Raw genomic sequence first — 27,574 nt, forward strand, 5'->3', positions numbered from 1 at the left:
TCACAGCAGCCATAAAAATCTTATAGGAATTAAAAAAATAGTACTAATAAAAATAGAGAAAATTGCCGCCGCGGCGCTTTGAGTTTCGTGTTCGCTCGCCGGGAGCAAGTACGACGGATGTTTCATAAATTCAACCACAGTTTGGCCAACCGTTGAATTTCACTGCGGACTTCTTGCCGGCTCCGCGCGTGACTCACTTGTATCGGCGATGAATTTTTAGAAACCCGTGAAACTGCGAGGAATGTGTCCCGCGCTCGGACAAATTGCTCTATTTCTGTTCTACGATTATTGCATATTTTCTCAGTTCACCATCAAAGCTTAGTGTTCAATCTAAAAAAATAAAAGGGTTTATAAAAATATGGTTTATGGATTTTTATAGACTGTTTTATAAAAGTAATAATGACAAAAATAATTCCTTAATTTTATTGCAATTTCCACGGGGGACGAATTTAAAAAAAATTAATTGCGAATTTTAAAATTGCCACATAAGTTTGCTTCGAAATGTTCCTTCGATAAAATACTGCAATTTTATGAAATTTCTCAGATTTCTCTGCGACACGGTGCAGAACGCTGAATTTTCAGAAAAACCAGATCAAAACTCGCGATCCGAGTGCCGACCAATGACAGTGTTTTACCGTGCAATCGGAATAAGAGAAAAATGTAATTGCGCCGCGGTATTGTACCGGCGATCGACCACGGGGTTTTTCGCGATCCGGTGGCCTCTTATGAAATCCGTGAAGAAAATAAATTGTTGGTTTTAGCGTCCTGCACGCGGCCCCGGATTTGTCTCTCGCGTGTACGGGCCGCTTTTCACTTTGTACGATCGGTTGACGCGATTACACCTCGGGCAACGTTTAATTCGACTGTGATTTCGTTCGTGGCAATATTTTATCGTTCGGCGACGTATCGGCCGGACACGGATTCGAATCTGGATCACCGATAATTTTCCGTGGCCACTTGTCCGGCCGGCTGATCCCAGCAGATTTGCATTCCTCCGCTCGAATCGCTTTCGAAACGAACCCGCGGAAGAATAGGCGCACGCGCGGCTTTGCCTGGCAAATTTCCACCGTATTTCCGGATCGCTTAGAATCCATTGCTAATCAACATTCCGCGGAGAAGACCGCCGAGAGAGAGCGTTCACCTCTCGGAACGCTCTTCGCGCTCCATCTCGAATCCTTTTTCTCGCGTTTCGCGGCGAGCTTTAAAGATTCGTTAAATTGCTGTCTATGGAACACCGAGGTTTATTGGCCAGACACGACGGCCTTGGATATGGTCTCAGTCACGCCACGAATGCGAGACAACGATAATTTAAGTGGGACTAGGTAAAAACTAAATGACATTTTAATTATATCTTTATACGTTTAGGGATATAATATGGTACTTCTGAAGGCAAACAGACTTGAACTCTTTTTAATTTAGAGGAGGGACGCGTGGCTACACTTAAACAGAGAAAACGTGCATTTATACTTACATTAGGAACGCGATGTATCCTTAACCCATTAACTACCAATTTCTTTTTATTCTCGACGGGAATAGTTTTATATTTTTTAAAAAGTCCCAAATGGGGATCGTGGCAGTTAATGGGTTAAACGAAGAACAGGTATACTATGCTTAGACTTGACATTATACCAAAAATTTTCTGAAATTCATACAATTTAAGTATTTCATTTGAACGAATTAAAATTGAGCAGTCACGCGGATGCTAATTAAATTAAGAAGATTTTTAGGTTTAGTCAATTTCTACTCGTCTGTCGGATAAAATATCCTCGGCACGATGTCAATGAGAAACGGCTAACGGTCCATGTTAAAAGCGCCATTAAACGATTTTTCCCTGTAAATCACCGCGAGTGATTATACGTTGTTCTCCGGCGGTCGTCGAAGTTCGACCACTCAATAAGGCGTCGAAAGACTATAACGAGGCATAAGCGGCCACGTGGGCACGGTTTATCGCGTGCCGGCGATCAGGTTGTTCGGTCGATTTTTTTCAAAACGCCGCGTTAAACGGCAATCGTGTCGCATTATTCGCGGACAAGTAGCAAAGTGATACGAACTACTCGGGACCGTTTATGTAAATAAGCTGGTGGCCGATAATATCGTTTTAAAATCAGGTGCGCGGCCCGCCATTTTCGCCGGCGCACGCCTCCGTGTGTGTGTGTGTGTGTGTGTGTGTGTGCGTGCGAGCTCGCGCAATTATTTCGATCTCGTGCGCGACGGTTACCTAATTACACGCCGCCTCTGTACGGTCCGCGGGAGCCGCGCGCCAGGACAGCGAAAATTACATTAGACCGTGGCGATTATATTTTCAGCACGAGGACATCATTGGCGAGCGAGCGCGCGCGCGCGCGTGCGCGCCGGAAACCCTTCACCGCCGAAGTTGAGGCATGGCCTGCACGTGACGTTCGAGCACGTGTTGTCACTCGGCCGCGCTTGTTTCCGAAAGCGTTTCCATCGGTTGACGGCGAGGCCCCGCGCAACTCCATCGATCATCCAATTTCATTACTTTGGAAAACGTCTCGCGGAAAAATCGCGGTGCTCGATCGTCGTGCATGCCCGAATCGATCGAATCGATGAATCATAAATCATCGCCGATTTCCGTTCGATTATTTCAATTATCGAATTCGTGGGACTGCTCGTCTATACGACGATTAATAAAACCCAAACGAAATGTAAATTGTACAGTTTGCTAAGATCGTTTTACAATTTCGTCATTTTTCGCTGTGATTGATGGGCCGCCGATTTCTGCGTTTCTTTTATCGACGAATTGAAAGCTATTGATACGAGAAATTGAATTTCGGTTCCCAGGAGCGGTGATCGGACAGTTTGATTTTATATTCAATGCGATATTTAATAGAGTAGACGCAATTCGCTCGTTTATAACATCTCGATCGCAATTTCATGAAAATCGTCGGAAACAGTCGATAATATGAACGCTCAACAAACGCTCAAAACGCGAACAAAACGCTCGCGACAAGATCTCCATTGCAAAATCGAATAATTCCTATATAACAATATAATTTTATCCCATAATTGTTTCTACTCGTCTGGACCCGTCTGTAGTAGCTGTTACGTAACCGAGGAAAGTAATTTCGAACGACAATTTCGCACGAAATCGTACAGTTCTAGTAAATCGCACCGTCTTTGTGCATCGCTGCGCAAATCCTCGATTGCACACAGCGCCTCGCGTCGTAAAAAAGCCCTCCGCGAATACGAGCGCCCGTTGCACGTTCTACGTAGACAGAGGGGGGAGGGGGGGGGGGGCACACTCGAAAGCGGACGGAGCGTGTACATACTTGTAGACGATGTTATATACTTGCATGCACTGTATATACTTGCAGACGATGGTATACGAATTCTCGGTCGGAGGGTTCGGGTACGTGCCAATGACTCGCACGATAATTACACCAATTATCCGGCTAGAGAAGCGTTGAACGAAATCGAGTTTCTCCATTGATTTCGAACGGTTGATTAAACAAATTCGATCTGTTGCGCACCGTTATTTGCCCGTTCCCCATTAATTGCACCACCAATCGAGATTCTTCCTTGTTTCGGTAACCCTCTGAGTCATCGAACGGGGATTTCTCTTCCCTTTAAATAAGTCTATGCTTTTTCTTTCACCTTTCCGCTAAATTAACCAGACTTTACGATATCTTCGATTCGCGAGTTTATGAGTCGGAGATATAGATCGGAGGCTCGTAAACTCTGGTTAATTTAGCGGAAAGGTGGAGGAAAAAAAAAGGACAGATTTATTTTAAAGGAGAAAACCGCTCGTTGATAAAAATATATGGATAATATACAGGGCAGTGTCCACGTAACTTGTTTATGGCCTATTAGTTCGAAAACACGCGTTGCGTGAAAAGATTTTTTTGTACAAAACGGCGTCGATTTTGCGGATGAAAATTGATTATATATTTTTGTTATACGATTGGTTTTTAGCAGAAAAGAAAGCAGGTTTTCAGCGCAAAAAAGAGCGTCTTGGATGCATCTTGGGAGTTGCAAGATACCACGAACGACCGCGAACTGCTTTATTTCTAACGCGTAGTCTCGGCCTGAACTTTTCGCCGTGAGCGAAAAACCGTGTAAATGGCAGCCCGATAGAAAATGTTCGCTCGATCCAATTACAAGCTCGGGGCGTAAACAGCAGGTTGCTTCGTGCTTTACTAAATGACGTCGGGTGTTTAATAACAGACCGCTCGGTTATAACCTCTCTTGTAATGTCAGCGCGTTGCGACACCGCCGCGCGCCACGCTGGCACAAAATTATTATCGATAGCCAACAATGGCCGATGCAATTAGAAGCGAACACGATTTCCTCGGCGAGCACAGAAACGCTTCCAATTACGATCAGAATGTTAATCCGACCGCTGGTTTTGCCGACGCAGAGAAATTTTCGTCGCGTTTTACGGGGCGCGTGCGCGCGCGCGCGCGCGTGAACCCCGCGAAGAGCCCGTAACAAGCGGGGCGGTCGCAAGCGCACGATCGAGGAAACACGGAAGAATTCGCGAGATATTAATGCGATAATCGACGACGTGGTCCAGTGAACGTAAACCGTTTTCTGGAAGTTGCTCTTTCATTCGGTGTCGCGGTTGGCCAACCGTTGCAACGCGTTCCCCGCCTATTTTTTTCCCCCGACAGATTCTAATTTAATTTCAGTTCTCGTCGAACGGCTGCTGGCATTTGTTTGTGAAAACAAGCGGGCGGGAATTTCTGCGTGTCACGCGCTTATTCGATAAACGTCGAGCGTGTCTCGGGTGTTATCGGGGCGGCTCAATTAGGCATCGATTTGTTGCCTCGTGAAATTAATTAAAAGTTCGTCAACAGCCGAGAAACGTGGACACAATGGAACGCGGCTTAGCTTAACGGTGTAATCGCTTATTAGATCAGTGACAATCAGACCGAGCCCTGGGCGATTCGTGTCCCGAGTATCAACTCTGTCGCACCGCGAGACTATATGGTATATTTAACTAGTTTAGCTTTGATTTTTATCGATGCCTAATTATTTAGTGGCTGCTGGAAAAATGTGCAGCGCTCGATGTTACAAAAATGCCACGACGTTCGTGGAAAAGTAACTTATGACTGGTGTGGATCGTGGCTCCGAAATGCACCAGTGGATACTACAATTATTGTTATTATATTAAACAGCATGACATGCGAAAGAGGACCGCTTGATTCTGTAGCAAATCAATTTTGTGCGAGTCACTTTTATGCAACTTTGCGTGTCCGTTTGTCAAGTTTCAACAACTTGTATTTACGCCAGCGAGTGCTGTGAGAATTTAGCACAAGCATGATCGTACAGTGGTGCGTTTTAGCAACATATCTGTTATATCTGACGTTTTATTAAATTGCATAGATTTGCTAGAGAGACGTTCAAAGTACTGAAAACTTTGCTGTTCTCAGTTCATACGAAATACTGTCTAATATAAGTTCAATATATAATTTTCCCCACTAGGATATATTTAAACACCGTATCATTGATTTCGACCGACAGTTAATTTCTCAGCAGCCGGAAACACGACGATTTTGTTCAGCGTAACATTAATGAAATACTTGATCATCCGCGCGAACGAGACAATTTGTTAGCTGGCCTCGCGACACCGAGACACGTATATTGCGCAGACAGTGCACGCTCGCGTGCAGAAATCCTTTAAAATTAATACCAGCGATTTGTCCCGCCGCGTTCTAAAATCAACGGACGGTTTTCGGAATGCGCCCGAGTGTCGCAACCGAGCGAGCTCGAAATTCGTTTTCGCGGAACGCGCGCAGAAACGATTGCACAACTAAATCGGTATTCCGTTTAAATTCGCGCAAATGAAACGGACAATAGTAAATCCTTGTTTCCAGACGCCGTTAATTTAGCGATCTGGTTACCTTTTTTGCATCCCGGTGGCGCGCGTTTTATTGTTGGGTCCTGGCGGCGTTTCGTCATCTCGGCCGGGGCGCATTTATGGCCGCCCCGTATCCCGGCCGCTGAAATGCTTCGCGGTGTCATTATTGATCGCCCATTCGTTGCGACTGATTTGTGATTGCACCGGACCCGCGGCTCGATCGCGGTTCTGGTGAAAGCTAATTTTTTTACGAATAAATCATTCCGCGGCGGTTCGAGGCAGCCGAACATTAGGAAAGGAACGAAGCGAGCCGGAGCTTTTGTGAAATTCTGTCCGGCATTGACGCGCACGCCGCTGCGTCGCGAGGCCACCCCGTCGCGCGTTGCTTCGCGGACGAGCATTGTATGTTATACCCCGTTCGATCGTTCAAACTTGGACCAATTTGTCAGACGTTATCCTGGCCGATGCAGGCCTCGTGATTTTCGACGATCGGATAAATCACAGATACGAGCGATCGAGTCTTATATAAACTGACCGGCGCGAATTGAACAGTGATCTGAAATTGATTCGCAAACGAGGAAACCAGCGCGAGTCCGTTCGGCATCGCTTTAACAACGGCTATCAATTAATTCGCCGATAATCGAGGCTTGTTGAAGAGAGTGATTTCTAACAAGCCGATCTGAAACTTCAAAATGATTCGCGAGGGATTCATTGATTAGCACTTCTTGGAATTTTTGGTAAAATATTTAAACGAGCCGTTTTATTTCACCATCGTTAGCCTATAATTCTATTCACCTTTGCTGTAATTCAATAATCAACCACGAAAAATCAATGAATGAGGAACTACGGCTGAGATACTCGGAAATTTCGCAAGATTCGGTCGGATCGGCTTTCGCGGCGGACGAGTGATATGCTTAAACGGCGAAATAAAATCCGCTGAACCGTTTACGTCAATTCCAGGTGTCGGCCGATCGATGAGAACGTCGAAGAAGATTTCCACACGTCATCTGATCTCTCAATTCGCGAGCGTGTTTTCTCACCGGTTGATTGACAACTGTATAATTACCGGCTTGGAAGCTCGCGTTATACGTTAGGCTCGTTTAGCGCGATATCGACCCTGCCGACACGTAATGAATCTGCTCGTCCATCTTTTACCGATTCAATGATCTCCGCGCGGGCGCGCGCGCGCCAATCCGGCGTCACGTTTCCCTCGCGAACCGTTCAACTTGTCGTCGCTATAAATGTCACAATATTTTACGGGGAAAAAAAATTGATTAGCGCGCTGAAACCTCGAGTTAATAGATAAAATAGTCTTCCAGGTGTCACGTCGGTCAAATGTTCACGAACACGTAATTCATTTTGCTAATTTTGAGATCAATTTTTTCATTTTCAGTTCCTTCGTTCTCGAATATTTGATTTCTGAAAATGAAAGTTTTTAACAATGATTTAAAATAAATGTTTCTTGATGAGCCGTATTGCGTCATTTGACATAGTCCAAAAGAAATACAGCTGGAAATAAATGAAGCGAATAAAATCAATCTTGTCGTCGACGATTAAAAGCTGTGATTGGTCGATATAAAAATGGACAAGAACAGTATGGGAGAGTCGGGGCAGTCGCGGTTTCCGTCGAATCGTCGCAAGAATGTCGGAATTAATGAATTCCGTTATTTTTGTGAAACGCGTAATTTTTTCGCCGCGCCTGGAAGAAATATCCGATAAACTTTCTCTGTGGTGGCTGGTTATGAGACACGATTGACAGTTCATAAAACGATAGAGAATCCAATGGGAATTCGATTGGTACAGACATAGGGTACGAGATTAGCCGTTACCCGGAGCCGTAGCTCTAAATTAACTATTTCGAGCCGAACAAAAAGAGGAACTATCGTCCACGTTCCACGGGCCTTTACTTTCGCCGCTGTCGAGATCGCGCGCACAAAAATAGGTAATAAACTCGGAAACCTAATCAGTTATTTTTCGAACTTATTACCCCGTAATCGATTCAATTTTCTCCGTTTGGAATCTCCCCCGGCTCGGTTTCGCCGAGCTAATAAGCGCGCACGATGCCCGGCGACCGACAAATCAGATCGGTACACATATAACGCGGTTCCAGTTGTCTACGGAAATTAATGTAATTACACACGGCGTCTCTCGTTATTATCGCGCAACCTCTCTTCCTTTCCAATAATCTTCTTTTGAAATCGGCACGGACCATTATATCGCCGCTCGTGACGCGGGGCTCTCGCGCATTCCCCCTCGAGACGGATATATGCTCTGTCGTCATCCGAGGAAACAATCGGAAACTCTCGCGGTCTTTATATATTCTTCAGCGATTCTTTTCCAATCGAACGAGTCGTATATGAAATTTCATCAGACGGTTGCAATTATGCAACCTCTGGAAGGCCTAAGCACCGTTAATGACTCATAAGTTCCTGCCTCCTGACTTTTTACACGCCACAATATTAATAAAAAATCAGTTCGATTAATCTAATAGACGCTCGGGCTTGTTATCTCCGGCAATTTCCGACGGTCTTTTTTTTCACTCTGGTTAATTAGTTTAATCACTGTGATCAGATTCTCAAATTAATAAAGCCGTTCGAGCTGTCTGCGCGATTCGACGTTTTATGGCTGCCGATGGGCTATTTAAATGTGGCTGGTTATTAACTTTGCGTTTCTTGCTTTCAATAGTGTCGTAATGGTGCCCTAGTTTTCAAATTTCCCACGATTTTTTTGATAACATTTTTAAGCAAACAACGCTAAACATAAAACACAGTCGATGGATTAAAATAAGTAATACGTATATTTTATACTATTAGTTATACTTTCTGTTATTATCACTCCTTGAAAATTATGTACGATGTTTCAATAAAATATTTTAAAATATTCAAGATATTAAAAATATTTAAAAATATCTATTATCAAAATTTAATTAACTATTACATGGACGATTAGTATTATATATGAACACGGTATTATTATACTCGTTCCCACTGAAATTAAAGGAGACACCCGTGCATGCAACAAGTTTATACAACTCCAGCGTTTACTTTGTTAACCTAAATTGTCCACGCGCTAATCGCAGCGCAGAGATACTTTCTTCCCAATACGAATTTCCTGTAACGAGGGCTGATTACAGGCAATATAGATAGTCGCGCGAGTTTGACGATTAGGCAAGAAACACAGTAATTTCTGCCGCGCGCACACACGCGCACACACACACAGCTGACGCAAGATATTCGTTTCAAAGTTTGTCGATCTCGTAGGGGGTAAAAAAAGCCGGCCGTAAGCCGAGCAGTATCGTCCTTGCACCGTGAAAAATATTTCCTCGCTGAACGTATAGCTGTCGAATTGCAACACTGAAAATTAGTTTTAACGACAGTGCGCGGCCGTCGAGTGCGCATTATAGACCAGAACGCCGAAGACCATATTAAGTCTTTACTCCGGAACAATTTATCAAATGCTCTCCCGCATTCCTCCTGACGTATTTTTTTTTTTATTCATTACAGTTTTACCGCTCGGAACGTTACAAAATCGTACACATTGTCCATTAAACGATGCCCATTTACCTGCAATTTTCGTTATGTTAGCGTATCCGCGCACAACTGTGTATTTAGTATTGGTCTTTGAGCGCCGACTGAAAAAAGGAGCAAATTAAATAGAACGCTAACTATACTGCTTTATGTAGCTCGTTTGAAAAGGTCGAGTCGATTTTCTGACAATTTTCTCGGACGATTTATATTATCTCGTACCGGATCTGAACAGATAGACAAATATTAGGCAGAGATAAAAATTGAATTTTCACATATTCAAGTATTTTAATTACACATATAATCCGCCGTGTAATTACTAGAATTATTTGAAATCATTATTAAAAATTGCAATGGTAGAAATTAATATTATAAATTGCAATGGTAGAAATTAATATTCAAAATTGCAATGGTATATGATAGAAATTAATATAAATGGTAGACACAAATGAGTTGCCTTCGATTCCCTAAAATTGATAATTCGTTAAACTGTCTCTCGCAATTGATAGGGAACTTTTGTTTCGCCCAACGACCGCCGGTCGAACGAAATTATTATTTGTGGTCCATTAGCGTCGCGTTTGCCGTTCCAAGCGATCGGTTTTCCACGATGAAATGTAGAACAGCGGGCATTACGAACGTCACGCGCGGGCGCATTATCGCGCAACGAGACCCCGGCGCCCGCGGGAAGATGTCATTTCTCGCGCGTGAACTTAATAGAAGTCGTGAAAACCTGTCCGGCCGTTCCGGAATCAACATAATTTGCGGTGATAAGATTACGTCACGCGCGCGGCCCATGCAACTCGTTTTAAACCCGATATCCCATAATTACGATACCGCGGCGCATCCAGCAGCGGCTCCCGTCTAATTAATATCAATCTCAACGAAGATCGTATTAGAATTGAATGTAATTAGCCGCGTCGTTCCTCAACGGTCTCCCATTGGCCAAGACGCGCGCGCGAGTCTCTAAACGCGCGGCCGATCGCCAATAAACGATTGCGAAACGCGCCGTTGTTTCATTCGCGTTGCGGATAGCACCTTCGGCTTTGTAAATCCGTGTTTCCATTATATGGGGAATTTTTTGACGATCCGGTCGATTTGCAACCGGACCGGTTAAAAGGATCGCGTTATGAACGCGTGCTTCCTTTGTTTGACGTTTTTCTCGTCCGACTTGTTGGTCGGGTGCGCAAAGTGGTTTCGCGTGTACACTGCGCATACTTTGGCCGTGTATAGCGACTCGCAAAATTCTAGCTAAAAATCATTTTTTACAGTTGGAACATGGGAGATAGATTTCTAAAATTTATAAACAGTTTTACGAATATTTAAATGTATTATAAATTATTTTATAATTGACTAAATTGACTATACTCTCATTTTAGACTTTTTAAGTTTCGAAGTTTAAAATAAAATGTGACGTCCTCGGCATAAAATCTTGCTTTATTTTTCTGAATAATAATCGATAAATCGAAGAGTATTTTTGCATAAATCAACGGTGGCGACATAATATTCCTATGGCAGACTCGCGACAAACGATGAACCGGTTACACGAGCGGCCCCCCTGAAATTTTCAGGATCGTCTTACGAAACGCAAACGGAAGCTATTAAGCGAGATTTCAGACGGAATTATGTTTCTTTAATTAAGAATCGTTGCGTGCGCGGCAACTTTCGCGTGAAGTCATCGATAGCGATCGTCGGAGGACTTCATCTTGCGTATCCCCTGCGCCGGTTGGTTGCGCGACCCGATAAAAGTGTGTGGCAGGTCATGGTTACCGGTTGGAGGAGCCGTACGGATTCGAACGGACATCCAACGACAAATAGACGACGAGGCTGAGTACGTTCGACACGCGATGGCAACGGAATTGTTATTAGTAGAAAGCGTTAGAGAAAAGTGATTTTCCAACGCTTGGCGTGTCGGATGGCGGAAACGTTTCGCGCTATTCAAATGCTAGAATTTCTTTATCGGGCGTCATCTGCGCACGCCACTCCGGTTGGCCAATTTCCTCTCGGAATAAAATGAGATAAAAGTCGAACGAAATTGTTCGAATATTTCTTCTTAACTGCTAGCGCACGTTCACATGATTATTAATACTATCTATATATATTTTCAGCTATATTTCGATAAATAAATATAAATCATAGAATTCGATAAATAAGTATAAATAAATATAAGTTCGATATAATAATATAATTTGATAAATATATATATATAATTCGATATAAATATAAGAGTTCGATAAATGAATATAAATAATATAAATCGATCTCACTTTTACTTTATTTTTTAGACGGCAGGAGGAAATGTAAAAAATTGACTGTGTAGTGAATTCGATAAAAGTGTAATGGAAATGTTGTCGAGTTAATTCGAACGCTGCCGGCGTTTTAAACAATTGCTCAGCGATACGAATTGCGAAGTGACATAACAACACCGTAACACGAATTAGGCGGACCGAGGAATTCGTGATGCAATTAAGCAACTTCCTAGGCTTATCCTGATTGTTACAAGTGGATGGATGATCGCCGCTCTTCGATGCGTTCGCATCTTTTCCGTGCAATCCGGTTCTACACGATTATTGCATTAACCGTTGGCTAGGATACACGCGGCAAGCGGAGCTCGTGGGTGGCCTCGTTACTCTGAAATAATTGTCCGGCAACTTAAATAAACTGTTGGCGTACACCTGATTGCAGCGACGGTTTCGCAAAACCGGCTAGACACCACCTTATTGTTTCCTTGTGAACAACCTTTAAACCATCGGCGGTTTAGCGGAGCCGCTTTAAATTCACCTCTAATGCGATTGTCTTGTTGCGACAGATCGCGCGGGTCTTCGCCGTTCCTCGCGTTTTCGGCTTGCAAATTGCGGCTCGCGAAATGCATCTGCCACGGAGTACAGGAAAATTGCTTGCCACTTTCCATAAACGTCGATTTTCCTATTCCCACGCGACTATTTTAATTATCCTGTTAGGAATAATTTACTAGCAATTGTTAGGTATTTAAGTATATATTTCTAAAGAGTCGATAAATTGTTTTGATTTTGTCTCTCGAATCGTTCGTCGAAAGCAGAGCCGAAAAATTCGAATTTCGCCGCGCCCGACCACGTGATCCTAATAACGCAGAAAATCGGTGACGAAACGGTCTAGCGATTTTGAAGGAAACTGGAACCGACTGCGATCATGTCCCGGGCATTAGAATTCCAGCGGCACACGATAAAATTATCTTCAAATCGAAAGCGAGCAGCGTGCTCGCGCTGGGCCAAGCGCGGTTGCGAAAGGAGCGCGCGCGAGCGCTCCGTCCCGATAAGCTCCTTTCGTGGCACAGCCGCAGAAGAGTGTCGCCTATTGCAAGCGTTGTTGCATACAATTGCCGCGACTGCCGCGCGGATACCCGTGAGCCACGTCGTCGTCGATCGTCCTACTCGGGCTCCCCCTCGGTCTGTGGCAACGGCCGTGGAAACGCTACGGCTCCCCGACATTGCTACTTGTATATGCAAATCGCGGCTGGTTAACCCGACAAATCTGTACGGCGAACCAGGGAAATGTGCAGGATCTAGGGGAACCACCTGTCCGTCTCCGTGGTCCCTTTCTGTCTCGGCGAACGTAACTCGAATCGACTCGAGTCGCCGATGCGTGAGAATGGCTCTTGCGAGAGGAACCAGCGAAAGGCGCCTCGCTCGAATTCGGTCGAATTCGAGGCGAATTTTAATGCGACGAGACCGTTTACTCTTTCCACTCGGAAAATTTTCTTCAAAAGGATACTGTAAACGACGCATCCAATTATTTATAGTTGTTTGTGAAGTAGTTAGTAACATTTTTAATGAAATATGCGTGATAGAAAATAAAGTTAGAATTAATGACTTTATTTTATAAAGGACTCGATTTACTTGGACTTTCCACCATCTTTATTGTAACATATAATATTACATATTTTTTTATATAATTATAGCGTCATAACATTATATATTATTGCCAAAAAATAGTGAAAAGTTTCGGTAAATACGATCTTGCCATTTTTGTCCAGTAGCGATTTTATACAGTTTCTTGTAATGCTTGGTGTACGATATTTCTTTTCGACAAAACGTCGAGACAAATTGTTTCGTAATTTCCCCAATTTTTGCCTAAATTCGTTCAATGGGTTTCACTCTCTAGGTGTAGAAATTACTTACCCAGAAGCATTTTGCCTTCGGGTAATTGGTTCTCTCGGAACTATGTACATTGACTGCTGCTGCGAACTCTATAGAGGTGACGTTAGCCTTTAATATTGTCTTTTCTCTTGTTCCAGATCTAACGTCGCATCCACTACAAGGTAATTGCTGACAAAATTCTTATCATTCATTTCATTTCTTAAACTTCCTTCTGCATTCCTAATAATTCGAAATGACAAATTAATTAGCACAAATAATATTATCACTAGACTGTAGATTCCATGCATTAAAGAGAGAGAAAAGATTTGAAGAATTGCAAAATACTGTGTTCTTTTTATTTCAATAAAATATTCGAGAAGTAAATAATTCAATTCAAAAAATAAATATTTCAATTCAAGAAATAAATAACTGAATGCGAGACTTGTACATTTGGCAACGCGACGCAGTTTTCAGCCGGCATAAAAATCGGCGGTCGCAGGAACGGCCATTTGAAATTTCGAGGGGATGATCCGCGGTTGATAGAGCACCGCGGGTTCTCTAAAAAAAATGTTTGCGTAATTTCTGGCGATTACCGGGGCCGGCGAACCGCGGCGCACGCAACCACCGCCGCGCTCCGGAATACCATTTCAATTCGCTTAATGCGATTACGTGCCCGCTCATCGCTCTCTCTCTCCACATGTTACACGTCGACTTTATAATATTATTCTGGGCTCTGGTGCAACTGGTGGCCGTTTACGCGATCGTCCGCGAGCCCCGAGCCCCGAGCGCACGCATCGCCGCCGTCGCCGCCGTGTGTTTACACGCGATCCAATATGGTTTTTAATCTCTCCGTGTGTGAGCGCGCGCGCGCCCGCGCGGTTACAACGGTAAAAGTATATCCATCTAGCCTGAGCAAGCTAATTAGAGTATGACGCTGGCCGGTAACTATCGGGTAGAAAAAGAATCGGCGAAGCTCCAACGAGCTGCGATCTCTATTGGCGCCGTTATTCACCGGATCGTTGTAGCCAGTTGCGATATTATTCCCGGCTTTAATTAATGATGTGGATATTAATGGGAATCGACTTTCGATGAAATTGCTCGACGGCTGTGTTACCCTTTTCTCCCCCCCTCTCCCCTTTCGAACCCGTGCCACGGATCTCTCAATCGCGTTGATACAATCCGCGCGGGTTTCGTCACTTTGCCCGAACAATTACAGCCAGTCAAAAAAGTATTCGTACACCTAGATTTTTTTGCGATAACTTTGCACAAACAAATGGCGAGAAGAAACGCGACGCGACCGTCCTTGATTCCAACGTAACCCCTTATATCGTAGTTCACGTTCGCGCCTCCGTGCTCTCTTTTACACGACAATGCGCATTGTTGCTGGTCCGCGTCAATGCGCCTTTCTCTTTTTCAATTAATGCGATTTAATATACCGGGATGTTGCCGCAACGCGTTGGGAAACGTAATTGTCGTCCGGTTCCTTGCCGCAACACTTCTTTCTGCTCGAACGTTTAACGTTGATCACGATTAAGCGAACACCTGTGCGCACCGTTTCATTTCCTTCGATGCTTTCGGTTTTAATTTTTGGCGATAGTCAACTGCTACTTGTTGTCCAATTGAACGTTCAACTCTTTGGTTTTAATATACAGACTGTATAAAATACTATATCTGAAAGTGCAGCGACTTTAACCCCTTGACGTACCATTTTTTCTTTTGAGTTACTGCGACTAGGAATATTGCAATTGCGACTATTTTTTAGAAGGGACTACTCGAGTGCTTAAACATTAATCGCAATGCATTCTAATTTAAATTCAAGCTACTCGATGATACGAAAGAAAAGCTGGAAAACTGAATTACAAAAAGATGTACCAATACCCTACGATCGTATCTCCGCGCGCGATGCGAAAACATAAACGTTACACGACGGATCGATGTTGAACTGCCCCAATACCCGATTAAGTTATACGGGGATTATCGAGCACGTAATTGGTCGCCCCGCGGACGTGTTAATATGTAAACTAAGAAAGACGGCGCGCGCACCGCGCCGCCGGTGAAAATGGGGGGGACATGTGGAACAAGGTTGTTATATAGCGGAATTCAGATCGCGCTGCGTTGGTAATCGATGATGTTTACAACTTAATACATCATCGGGAAGCGAGAGGTACACGGGCACCGTGTGAAACATTCCCGTAATTAGATTAACTATCGACTGGACGATTCGTCGTATTAAACTTTCACGGCTGCGGTACAGATTTCATCGATATTTTATTCATTATTCATGTTTTTCCTGTTAACTTTTTTTTTTCTATCGCGAATAGTCCGTGGATTTTATTTATATAGTATTACAGCACTGGATAGATCAAATTCGATGCAGTAAAAATATTTAAAAAAGGAGATAATATGGTATTAAATTCGACTCATTGAAATGATTGAAAAGCAATATAGCTGTCTATTGATTATGAATTATACTTATAAATATCATGGATTATATTAAAAACGATTGATATATTTTAAAAAATTAATGCATTTGACATCGATCGATGCGTTTAAAAATAAATTAATATATTTAGAAATAAACAGCTCGTGCAAACGAAAGTATGCGATTTCAAATATTTCTGCACGTGACTCGGTGTTCGAGCTATATTATAGAAATCGTACGAATTAAAGACGGGATTATAAAGCTATAAAAAGGACGACCGAAGTAACACACCCATTTATAGGACAGCCGTCGTGTAAAAGGTTGGATAATACGTTCGTCGAGAGCAATAAAACCGTATCCGCGTCGATACCACTGGTAACTAAATGACTGCTTTACGTCTGTAAGATCGCGTCGAACCGCAAGGTTGCTCCGATCTCTTCCTCTTCGAAAAAGGTGATCGAACGTGAAACGTTCGAAAGCTTCCTACTCGAGTCTTCCTTAACCAGGTATTCGTAAAATCGTTCCTAATTAAATGCCAGAAATACTTTCGCACCGTGGTAATGGTTCCTTTCGCTTTTCCGGTTTTCCCTGTAGAGGCTCAGGCACGCTTCGTAAAAGGCGAACGGATCGTGCCCGGCAAAGAAGAATTTTCTAACAACGCGAACCGATCTCTCGCGATCTGTTTAATTCCATGCCGGCGATCATATAATTCGTTTAAACGAATCGTGCAACGAAAAACATGAAAGTATCGTTGATCTTGAAAATGTCGTTCGAGCGCGGATTAAGTCCGGTGCGCGGTTGCGCGAAAACATTGCGCCGATAATTGGTAACCGTGAAAAGAAATCGGAAAGCGCTGAGCGTCGAGCGCTCATTAGCAGAGCACTTCCTTCACTGCTCAGGAACTAATTTCCAACCGTGATTTCACGAGTATCCCCCAAGGGCCTTGACGTCTCTTGCCTTTTTCCGCTTAAACGTGCACACTTTCGACAGTCACACCTTATAATTGCCGGTATGGGTTGGCCAATACCCGAAACCAGCCGAATACCAGGCTAACGAGACTAAGCGTATGCCAATCGTGGGTGAGCTCGCGCAGCCACGCATTCGACGCACGTTTCAGCTCTTTTGCAAAATCATTCGCAACGTACAGCTCGACTTTACAATCCTCGGTTACACACGGCCCCTTGTTTCCTTTCCAATCGCTCTGCGTTCAAGTGCAATTTCAGTCCCCGCGCATTGCACCGATGAAAATCCTTGTTCTTAGTACACGAATTCCGACTCGACGAATTTATTTTGCCCTAAATATACCGAGAATTATGAGTAACTACCCGTGACGTCTTAGAGCCAATGAAGATCGTTTTATTTTATTATTTAATATTAATCGTTTTCGTTTTATTTCTCGCTTAGAAATCCGATATTTCATGTACACCAACCTAATATAGACTGAAATAATGTGGGAATACCATTGAGAGTTATGTACAACGTACAGAATGATATACTCACTAGAATCGGTTTATAACTGTTACGTATCCACATGTGTATAAATATTTCGTTCCGCTTTTCTCTCGCAAATTGCCTCATTAGAGGTTTCTTGGCGGATTCGTAAAAATTCGGTGTATCAAAACCGCGGCAGAGATATACGTTCGTACAGCAGCGCGTGATCACAGTCGGCTAACCACGGCTGTAAATCTGCTGTGCACTCTGTTCGACCTCTATTCTAAACTGCGGCCATTCAGTGGCAAGAGAGATGTTGAAGCGGAGATAAAGAGAGAGAGATAGACTATAGCTCAATTTCGTTGCTGTTTCGTGCTGGTAATTTCCGAATGTCTTTCTCCATTATAGTCCTCGTGATACTCTCGAACGTTTATTGGAACATTTAGGGTCGTTTTAAGAAACATTTGTATCATATTTTCAACGCTATTTTTACCGATATTTTTTATCATAGAATTTTGCGATAATTATAGCAAATATTAGGGAAATAATTGTTATGGAAAAATGTTAAAAGATGTTCTGTAATTCCTTTGAATTCTGGTACCTTGGAAACTAAGAATTTCAATTTTACAAAATCTGTGCAGATACAATTCTTTGCCGAATTTTATTTACACGATCTAAGCTGTTTTCAATGTTCATAATTTGGTAAAATCATCGCCTATTATTTCGCGGATAAAATCGTTCGCGATTTCGGCACGCGATCGCCGAGAATTCGCCGAGGAGTCCAATTTTGGATCACGCGAGAACGAAACGGAACAACAGAAGTAGTCGCGGGGTACGTGATCGAGGACATCGGCGACTCGTGCACACGGATGCAAATGGATATAAGGGAAAACACGTTTCTTACCCGGTCGTGGCCAAACGGCGGCCGCCGGAGAACGGCGGAAAGAAATAGGAACACACAGGCGAGAGAGGGTAGGAAAGAATGACGAGCGCCGAGGTTTCTACGGATGCCGGGTAAAGCGAGTTCCTCATATCTCTCACCTTTTAAGCGGATCCGATCTGGTGAAGTAACGTCGCCTGCTGCTGCCGTGGTGTCTCTCTTTCGCCGACCTCCTTGCGCGGCTTATGTCAGGATCAGATGGACGGTCCGCGCGAGAGCCCCGAGAGCCCACTCGACCGAAATGGCAGGTGAGACATTCTCTCGCTGGTCAACTCACGTAAATAAGGAGGCGTTATTTGTAACGGCTACTTTGTCAACCGCCACTCACCTTTTCGATCCGCGTTCCGTCGGGACAACGATGAAAACGGCGGCGTCCACGAGGGAATTCCGGGTGCACGCTTTTTCCTGGTGACATCCTTCCGGACCCGCTATCCGTCTTCGTCGCGCTCGGCTTGCCAGATTTCAGTGCCTCGTGCACGCTTTACTCTTCCGTTCTTTTTTCATAGAAATTCTCCGAGATTTTCTCAAGCGATATATACGATTTCTTTCACGCGTAATTGCAGCAGAAACTCGGACGAACAATGTAACACGGTTTAATGTTGCGTGATATAATATAGGGATTTTATCGACAAATTCAATTGAATTAATACAAATTCAACTTCCTTTCAGATTTATTCTTACGTCTTACATTTCTACAGCACTTCATAAGTAAGCATAATTCTAGTGGTGCCTCGGAGTCACCACTCGAGTGCAAAGGGTTAATAAATAATTTAGTACAATAGCAGAGGGTTCGAAGTGTAAGTGGAAAGAAAGCCGTTTCGATTGTATCGCTATCGATGGTTCCTCGAAGAAAGTGACGTACGATCGGAGATGACCTTAAACGAACATGGTACACCCACGCACCTTAGGCCGACGCACTCCTTCCGAGTGAGAAAAACAAAATTCACCTTGAAATTTATGCTATCGTTCCCACCTACGCGAGAATTCGATCGAACCGTGGGACATTAAATTTTATTTATCGTTTGCCATTCTAATATTATTAACAATTTGTTAATACTTCTCTAAAAAAATTTTCATCACGTCTGATTATAATCGCTACGAAAGTATTACTAAGAAATGAAATAATTCCTGAAAATTATCGAAGTTACAGATTTATTAAAGAATCGCTGCCAGAAGATTGCACGATAAATTTGCAGAAAGTTCAAAGCGGCCCGAACCGAGAGCAGTTTCTACGAGCGAAGCGGAAGTTATAGATCGTTAATAGTTTCGCGAATTTTTCATTTTTTTTCCGATCCCCGGTTCGAAAGGAAACGAAATAACATGTTAGAAGCGGCGCATATGGAGAAGTTATTTCTCTTTCCCGGCCGATACTCGATAAAACACTCCTTCCGGGAGTTCTTTCGAAGCACCACTCGACGCGTAAGCTGCATTCCGGCGAGAAAAATGCAACGTAACAGAGAACTTGAAGTTTACCGTCGGCGCGCTTTCGTCGGCCGGTTGTTGGTCTCGACTTCCTGCTCGACTTTCTCTTATTACAATAGAAGATTTACGAACGACCGTGTCTTCTTAATTTCCGAAACAAATTGCTGTCGGTTGCAGCCATCGATCGGTGGTGGCCCGTGCAGCTCGTTCCTGCGCAACGCGCGCGCCTATTTCTCGCTGGTTTTCGAGAGGCGAGGCGAGGCGAGACGCGAGTTGCGTCGCGAGACGCGCGTCCCTTCTAAAACCATCGACAGTTTTTTCTGAAACTGCGAACACGACGACGGAGAACCTCTTCCTCTTCCTGTAACTATATCCAGTTACGAGATTAATTACGTCTTACGCCGCGACTATTACAAATCGTTTATCCTTTCCCCCGCGCGCGCGCGCGCGATCCGGAGAAAAAGTCTTTTCCATTTACGCGGAGATCGGGCCGCGGTCGGGACCCGCGTTTAAGGGTATCATCCATTCGAACCGCGCGAGGCATAAGTCATCTTCGGGGAATTTATTGTGGAGAAACCGAGCGACGCGGGAATAGGAACGACGACCGGTTGCGATATCTTTCGGCATGATTCAATATCGCAGACAATTTTTTTTTCTTTTTCTCCGCCGCGATATGATTAATGCTGCTCGTTGCGGATGACGTATAATCGCTTCGAACGAGATCCTTCGCGTATAAAACGTACGACTCCTCGTAAAAATGCTACGTATAATAAGCATCGTCGACGAGTATGTACTATACCGCAGTGTTCCTCGAAACTAAAATCGAATCGTATACAATTAAATCTATAAATAATGTCAGAGCAATCGGGCTGATACATAATGTTACTTAAGAAGGCTCGAACGATTTTTCTCGACTCCGTTCGTTCTCCGTGATATATTTACTGTCCGCTCGACGTCGGCAAGTTTAGCGCGCGCGCACATATATACAATGTCGTCGGGCCTAATAGGAAAGTAATTTAACTTAATCTCGACTTAATATCACGCTTGTTAATGCGCATTGGTAAAAAGTCGATCGTAAAATCGATTATTCCGTTCGGAAACCAACTGCAATTCAATTTCAACAGAGGCACGGTACAACGATTAATCAAAAACTTTCGAGAGTTCGATTATATCGTTCGCAGCGTTCCCTATTGTCTATTCTTCGGCGGTTTCGAAACCGCCAATTAATTTTCGAACGAGTAATATTCGATTCGGTAACTGAGGAAAATGAATTTCGCTCCATTAAATTTTTCTTGGCTGCAAATTACGTGGACGATGTTCATTGGATTAATTACTGTGTTGCACAAAATGCGATAAAAAATTCACGAGATTTATATGTTATTGTCATTGCAGGTAATATTATAAATCTACGAAATTTTTTATAAATGTATAATATATAATATACACTATACGATATATTGCAGTCTATTTCGCGAAGCTCTGACATATTTTCTAAGCGACATTTTTTTTACGCGGTCCCTCTCTACCGCATAAAAAAATTTTCTTTAATATAAAAAATTATTTCTTATAGCTATTTACGAAGTTTCTGAATATTTTTTTTGATGCGTTTTTTTTCTGCGGTTCGTATCTACCGCACAAGAACAGGTTTGACTGTATTGTTAATCATAGAAACGAAGGAAAAATCAGCTGGGAACGCGATAGCAGATTATTACGACGCAGGAAAGAATTGCGGAAGAGAGGCCGATGAGAAATAATCGTCGGCGAGGTTCGAGGGTCGAATCTTGGTAGCGGCGCGAACGCGTATCGATTTATGCACTTTCTTTAAACGGATTCCCGCGCCGCGCGAGATATAGAATGCGCGCGGGTTATTCTCGGCCGAATAATTTCTCGGCGAGGAGGCGAAGCGAACGAAAAAAATATTCGGTTTCGCTCGTGGCGCGGAGAAAGCGACTCGGTTTCGTGTGTTCGCGATTCGCGCGCGCGCGCGCGACTCATCGAAGCGGTTCGAGTCCGGTAATCGAGAAATTTATTATCAGCCCCCGCGTCGTCCCGGCTCCGATGATCTATGATCGACCGTTCGACGGACACACGCGTGTTACATGAATATTCATCGGCCATTCGGCCGGATAAATTGCGACGCGATGATCGCCGAGGGTCGCGGCACCTGTTAATCCCGAACCGATGCGATGACTTTGAATATTGACACGCGTCGCCGACCGGCGCCGGTAATTGTATCAGCCGCGCTTCGAATGCGAACGCGCGCCGGTTCAATCGGGAAAGATGAATTTGCGATTGGTAGAACGAACCTTTCGGCAAATTCTCATTTTGTTCCCTGTTTTTTTCTGCGTCCTTTCGTTTCTCATTTTTGTATTTTTTCGTATCTTTCACTTTTTACATTGCTGAACAGGGAAATCAAATCTACCAATATTTATATATTTCCACAAGATTAGCGTTAAGCAGTATTTATTTTATCCATCTTACTGATTCATTTTTATTTTATTTATTTTATACTCGTCGCGAAAGCAATCTAATATTTAAGAAATTATATAATAACCTGCGAGCTCATAGTAGTGTAATCTCTCACTTTTACCACGGTAATAGATAACAAATTATCGGTTGTCACGACGACCGATTCGCAACTCAGCGGTCGGTAAAGTGTTAAAAAACGTTCGAATCAATCTCTGTTTCCTTAGGGCACGGTTTAGCGTTAACTGAATTACTGCGAATAAGAACTAGCGCAACGTTTCCACCCTTTTTCATGTTTAATAGCAGATGGTTAACGCCCCGAGAATTATAACATTTCCGTCTAAGATAAAGCACTGTTTAATTCGTATTGTGCAATACGATTCGCTAACTTCTCCGGCTAACATTATCATGCGAAAACCAAACGAGCGAATCGGTTTTTCGCGGCATTCGGAGCGTTTCGAGGAAGTTGTAAAGCAACAGCGTGGAATCCCGGCGAAGATACCGTGGAAACGTTGTATCGATCTGGAAGTACTTAGCTCGGCCTGGTTCCGCCAAATTGCTCGGCGGTCTTTAGCGAGAGCGGCCCCGGGTCGAGAGGAGGGGAAAACGGGGCTTCGTAAAATTGACTCGTGAAAGTAATTCGGTTCCCTTACGGCAGTCGCGAGTCGGCGCGCGCTCGTGGGTTCAGCGTTTCTCGTCGGAGGGAATCAGTCGTTCAACTGACCACGACACTGCGCGGCCACCTTGGCCATGAAAGATGCACAACAGGTCTCCCAGGTCGTGGACCCTCTGGAATTCGTTACGTCGCCGCCGCCGACGACGACGTCCACTCGTAGAGACTGGAATCTATTCTGGGTAAAGCATGGGTGAATCATTCGTGCCCAGCGTGGTGCACGACAAAAATCGCGTCTATTGATTTATTCGTCTCGAGAACGCCGGACTTCGCGTAAATTAATATCCTCGACGGTATAATCCGTGAGAAATGGTTTTCTGTGAAGTACGATCCTAGTTTCGTATTCCCAGAAGATTAACACCGTATTTAAATGGCATAAAATATATCGTCGTCTCGCAAAACTGACAAATTATGACTTTTATTCGCATTTCATTCATCGAAGATTAATACGAAAATCAAGTTTTAAGCGTTGTTTGTGACATGACTTTACACATCGTTCGCCACTTTGATCATCGTGCTTGGATCGAGAAATTCATTCAATTATTTCCAACGGAGAAGCCTTTAAAATATGAGCCATTTCAGACGAAAAATGCGAAGCCGGTCGCACGATTGATTTTACGATAGTGATTCGCATTGTTAGATCACAATATCCTTACATGCATTTCAGTGCGTTGCGAGCCGTCTTTCGTACAATAATCGATGAAACAAGGAAGTTAACAGGTGGATCGGTAGTCCAGCGATCGCGCGGATAAGTTGCCTAATCTCTCGGTGGCCGGTCGTTTCGAGGATTAATGCGACGCCACCGTGGAATTGACTTTAAAAGGCGAACAATCGCGGCCCGATGAAAACCAACGAGTCGTATCGAAGAAAACGGTTCCCGCACAATAAACCGGAACGAGGAAAGTTCACGGTTCATAGGCAACGGATATAATCTCGTCGAAGGATCGGGATCGTAGATAGCCGGGCCACGGAGACCCGGAAAGATGTGCTAATAAGAGCTGATTAAAATCGGCCGCGCTATTTGTTTCGGCCCCTAGGAAGAAAGGGGCCTCCTTTGCGCCGCCACTTATCACGTAATTGAGTACGGGACACGCATGCACCTGAACGGCGAAACCCACACAACGTAACAAAGGAAAGTGTTCGCCGCGATTGATCTCCCTCGCAGGATAATCAGATCATTTTTCGGCCGCTTTCACCGGATCCGCGTTCTGCCACCGCTCCGCAATTTAAATATGCCATTTTTCGCGAACGAGACTCGATTTTCGAGGCCGGTCTCTCGAATCGCGCCCCGTTTCTCCGCGACACGTTTCACAATCGTTTACATTCCGGTCTTTCCGATATATCTAATGGTATCACCGGTAATTTCATGCCTCCAAGTAATCGACAACTGTCCAAATGACTTAACAAATTAATCCTCCGATCCAAGACGTTTCTTAATTTGATCCTGTGGCACATAGTGTATACAGGCTGTTTCTAATATCACGGCACTATGCCTTCGCGCATCTGGTAGTTTAAAAAGAACTCTGCAGAAATTAATGCAGCGTTACGTATAATCGATTTATCAGGCAACATCGATGAAGTCGTTTCTTTTCAGTCGTTCACCGCAGGCTTATCGCGGGAACGTTTCTACACGCGGTTTGTAGAAAATTCTGCGGCTAATAAATACGTAGCTACCAAATCGATTAAACAATCCATTAAACAGGCGGCGTGTCCATGTACAGTAAATAAGCGGCGACCAAAGTAAAGACTAAATCCGCCGCTGTAGCTAATTTGTCTGCATATTTTCGTGGGTAACGCGAGCCGATACCTTATCTCGAGCATATTTTCTTCGGGAAAATGCGTCGGTGTAACCGAGCCCTGATTTAATTCGCGAATCGGTCTTAACGCGAGCGGCGCGCAAAGCCGATCTTATCGGCTCACAAAGAGTCTGGTAAATGCGCGTGCCAAACGTTTGACGTTGTTTGACGTATTCTCTATGTTGGAGCGGCGAGCGGCTGTTAGGGGCCACGCCGCGTTAAAGAACACCTCCGCTGTTGATTTCGGCAGTTCATTTGTCAGACCGGCGGCTTTGCCGGGGTTACGCGATAGTGTTATATCGTGGTGTTTCGAGCGATCGCGGACTTTCTATTTCACGCAGAAAGCTCGCGCCACGGAGGACGCCGTGAAAGTGCATTAATTCGTGTTTGTTCCGCGATTCAACGATAAGACGGACAACCTCGCGCGAGGCCTATTGTTTAATTAGGTTACGGAAGACAAATTAACGCGGCATTTTTACTGGGATTTCGATCGGTACGAGATCCAGATGGAAATCTCGGCCGCGATAGGTCGAATAGAAACTACGCTTCTGGTCTACCTTCGCCGTTTTGCTAGTCGACTTTAAACTTTTCTTCAAAGGAGATTAATTTATTACTCGAATCAATAAATCATGAAAATATAAAAATAGCGAATAAGAAGACTATAAAGATTACTATATTTTATTTCTTATCAATATTACCCATATTATTAAATCACTGTCGTTAATATATTTCAGTCGATCTGTTTATTCGATCGAATGGTTGTTATTAGTATAACAAATGTCGTTACCTTTTTTAATAATTTCTACTGTTAACAAGGCGTAAAATAATATTTCGCAACATCGTTTGAACCGGGTAAGAAAAATGTCACGGCGCAGCACGAAAGGTGAAACAGAAATCCTAACCGAGATTTTTGTTGCTTATTCCTTAAATAATGGCAACCCCGCCGGGCCGTAAATAACGACCGGTTTTCAGCAAATTTACATATATATTGTGGAGCAGGGACCACAATGGCGACTGCTCGAAACTTTAACACTCGCGAAATTATACGGCGCCGCATGCCGATGGCATTGCGGAAACCTCTTTGTTCCGATCGCGGACTGCTCGAAATAGATCGTAGCCTGTTGAAAAGTATACTACTAGTCGTAATACTATTATTATTATACTTGTCGTAAAAATAATGGAACGAGTCTGTGAATCTTTATTTAATACCATCATTTATTCTACTAATAAGTAACAACAACCTTCTTTGGTCTATTTAAATAGAAGGTCGCTAATAGCCTTGCAGCTGATGCGACGTTAAACCTCTAAGAAAAAAAAGAAAAACCTTCTTTATTACAATTTGTCTCTCCGTGTGTACTTTCTCAGGCAGGAGTACGACCAATAAAAGAATACCGAAACGATTACACTGTCGCGCTCAGTCAGCGCCAAAACAATTGCCAACTTCTACGGCGCGTACATTTAAATTCAATTAAATCGTGATATTGAAATATCCAGTATTTACAACAGTTGTAAAAGAGCGGCGACGTGTTGCAAAAGAAATCAAAGGGCAAGGGGTTAATGGGGAGTCCGCTTGGTGTCGCGTGCGCAGCTGTTGAAACCGCCGCGTGTAAAACGGAACATGAATGACACTTGGAACATGGTGAAACATGAAATTGTGGTCAGCTATCGGCGGAGGAGACCCATCACGTGATCCTCAGGATCAAGCGTGACTCCGCGAGCCTTCGGCATGCGTAAGGCATACATTAGACACTGTACGTAACAATCGATAGAAACGCTCGCGCGGTATTCTTGCGCACACACACGCACACACACACACAATCGCGCATTCCCCGGCGCCCACCTATCAAGTAGCCACGATACGCCACCTACGTCGATCATTCAACGTTCAACGTCCGTATAACGTTGTCTGTCAGCTGCGCCCACTTGTTGACACCGGACAACGTGTCGTATTTCTTTTGCGCGAACGTAGCGCGGCCACGTTTTCCACCGAGGGTAGAGCCCCCGTTACAGCTTTTCCATTGGGAACCGTGAACTTTAAACCGCGGCCGTAAATTATCCCCGTTTACGGCCGAACATTATCCTACACGAATGTAAGAAAATCTTACATAAAATCGTAATTATTTTATGCTTAACGTGATCTTTATTACAATGTTGTAGAATGTTCCATGTTCGGGACTTCGCTATACAATTTCACCCGTAAATCACGCGATCGATGAAACTCACCGGTGGCGCGTTTAAAAAATTATTACCAGAATAATTTGCTATATTTTGAAATAATCGTTCGCGTTGGTTTGTCCGTATATAAAAGTAATTTTTGTGAATTTTATTCCATTGTTTTGTCGTCGAATTAATTTAGTATCAGATGAGATCGCAATCTCCTCTGTAGAATGATTTCGTTCGAGTAACTCGACTGTTTTACATAAAAACTGATTAAAAAAGGATAAGTTTGTATTTAAAATAAAATAAAGTCACTTTCGCTAATTTATCCGTTAAATGAACTAGTTTAACCTGTTAACCGGGCATGACGAAATATTTCGTCATACCAGGAAGATATCTCCAATCGGCGTGGCGACTTTTTTTCGTGTTGGAAATTTTTAAAAATAATATGTAACCGTGCGGTAACACTTAGAATTCGCAAAGCTTAGTTCGAAGTGTTTTTTACATTTAATAGACTAAGGGCGTCATCTCTTGGGTGCTTTTAATTCGTGTCAAAGAAAATGCACTTTATACGTTTTAACTTGTCTCAATTAATTTCCACGGTAATTAGTCCCGTGTTATGGTATATAGACAATAAAACAAGAATATTTATAGACAAGAATAATTACTCAATTGAGTGCTTAAAAACGTTGCGATAAAAATTAATTAACTACGCGTACTACCCAGTCACTGAATTTGACAAAAAAAACACAAGTTGTTTACTGCATCGAAACTTAAATAGATCTCGCATTATGCAAAACTCGAAGCTGT

At 43.5% G+C, this 27,574-nt stretch overlaps 1 protein-coding gene across 1 annotated transcript in view; it reads left to right on the top strand.

Moving 5' to 3' along the window:
• Positions 1–27,574, top strand: part of LOC144476171 (uncharacterized) — a 70,565-nt gene that overhangs the window by 19,354 nt on the left and 23,637 nt on the right. Inside the window, exon 2 of the mRNA XM_078192819.1 lies at positions 13,616–13,639. Coding sequence (XP_078048945.1) covers positions 13,616–13,639 — 24 coding nt within the window. The remainder of the gene's footprint in view (positions 1–13,615; positions 13,640–27,574) is intronic.

Source organism: Augochlora pura, chromosome 10, assembly GCF_028453695.1.
Source record: "Augochlora pura isolate Apur16 chromosome 10, APUR_v2.2.1, whole genome shotgun sequence".
In the NCBI taxonomy this organism is placed as follows: Eukaryota; Metazoa; Arthropoda; class Insecta; order Hymenoptera; family Halictidae; genus Augochlora; species Augochlora pura.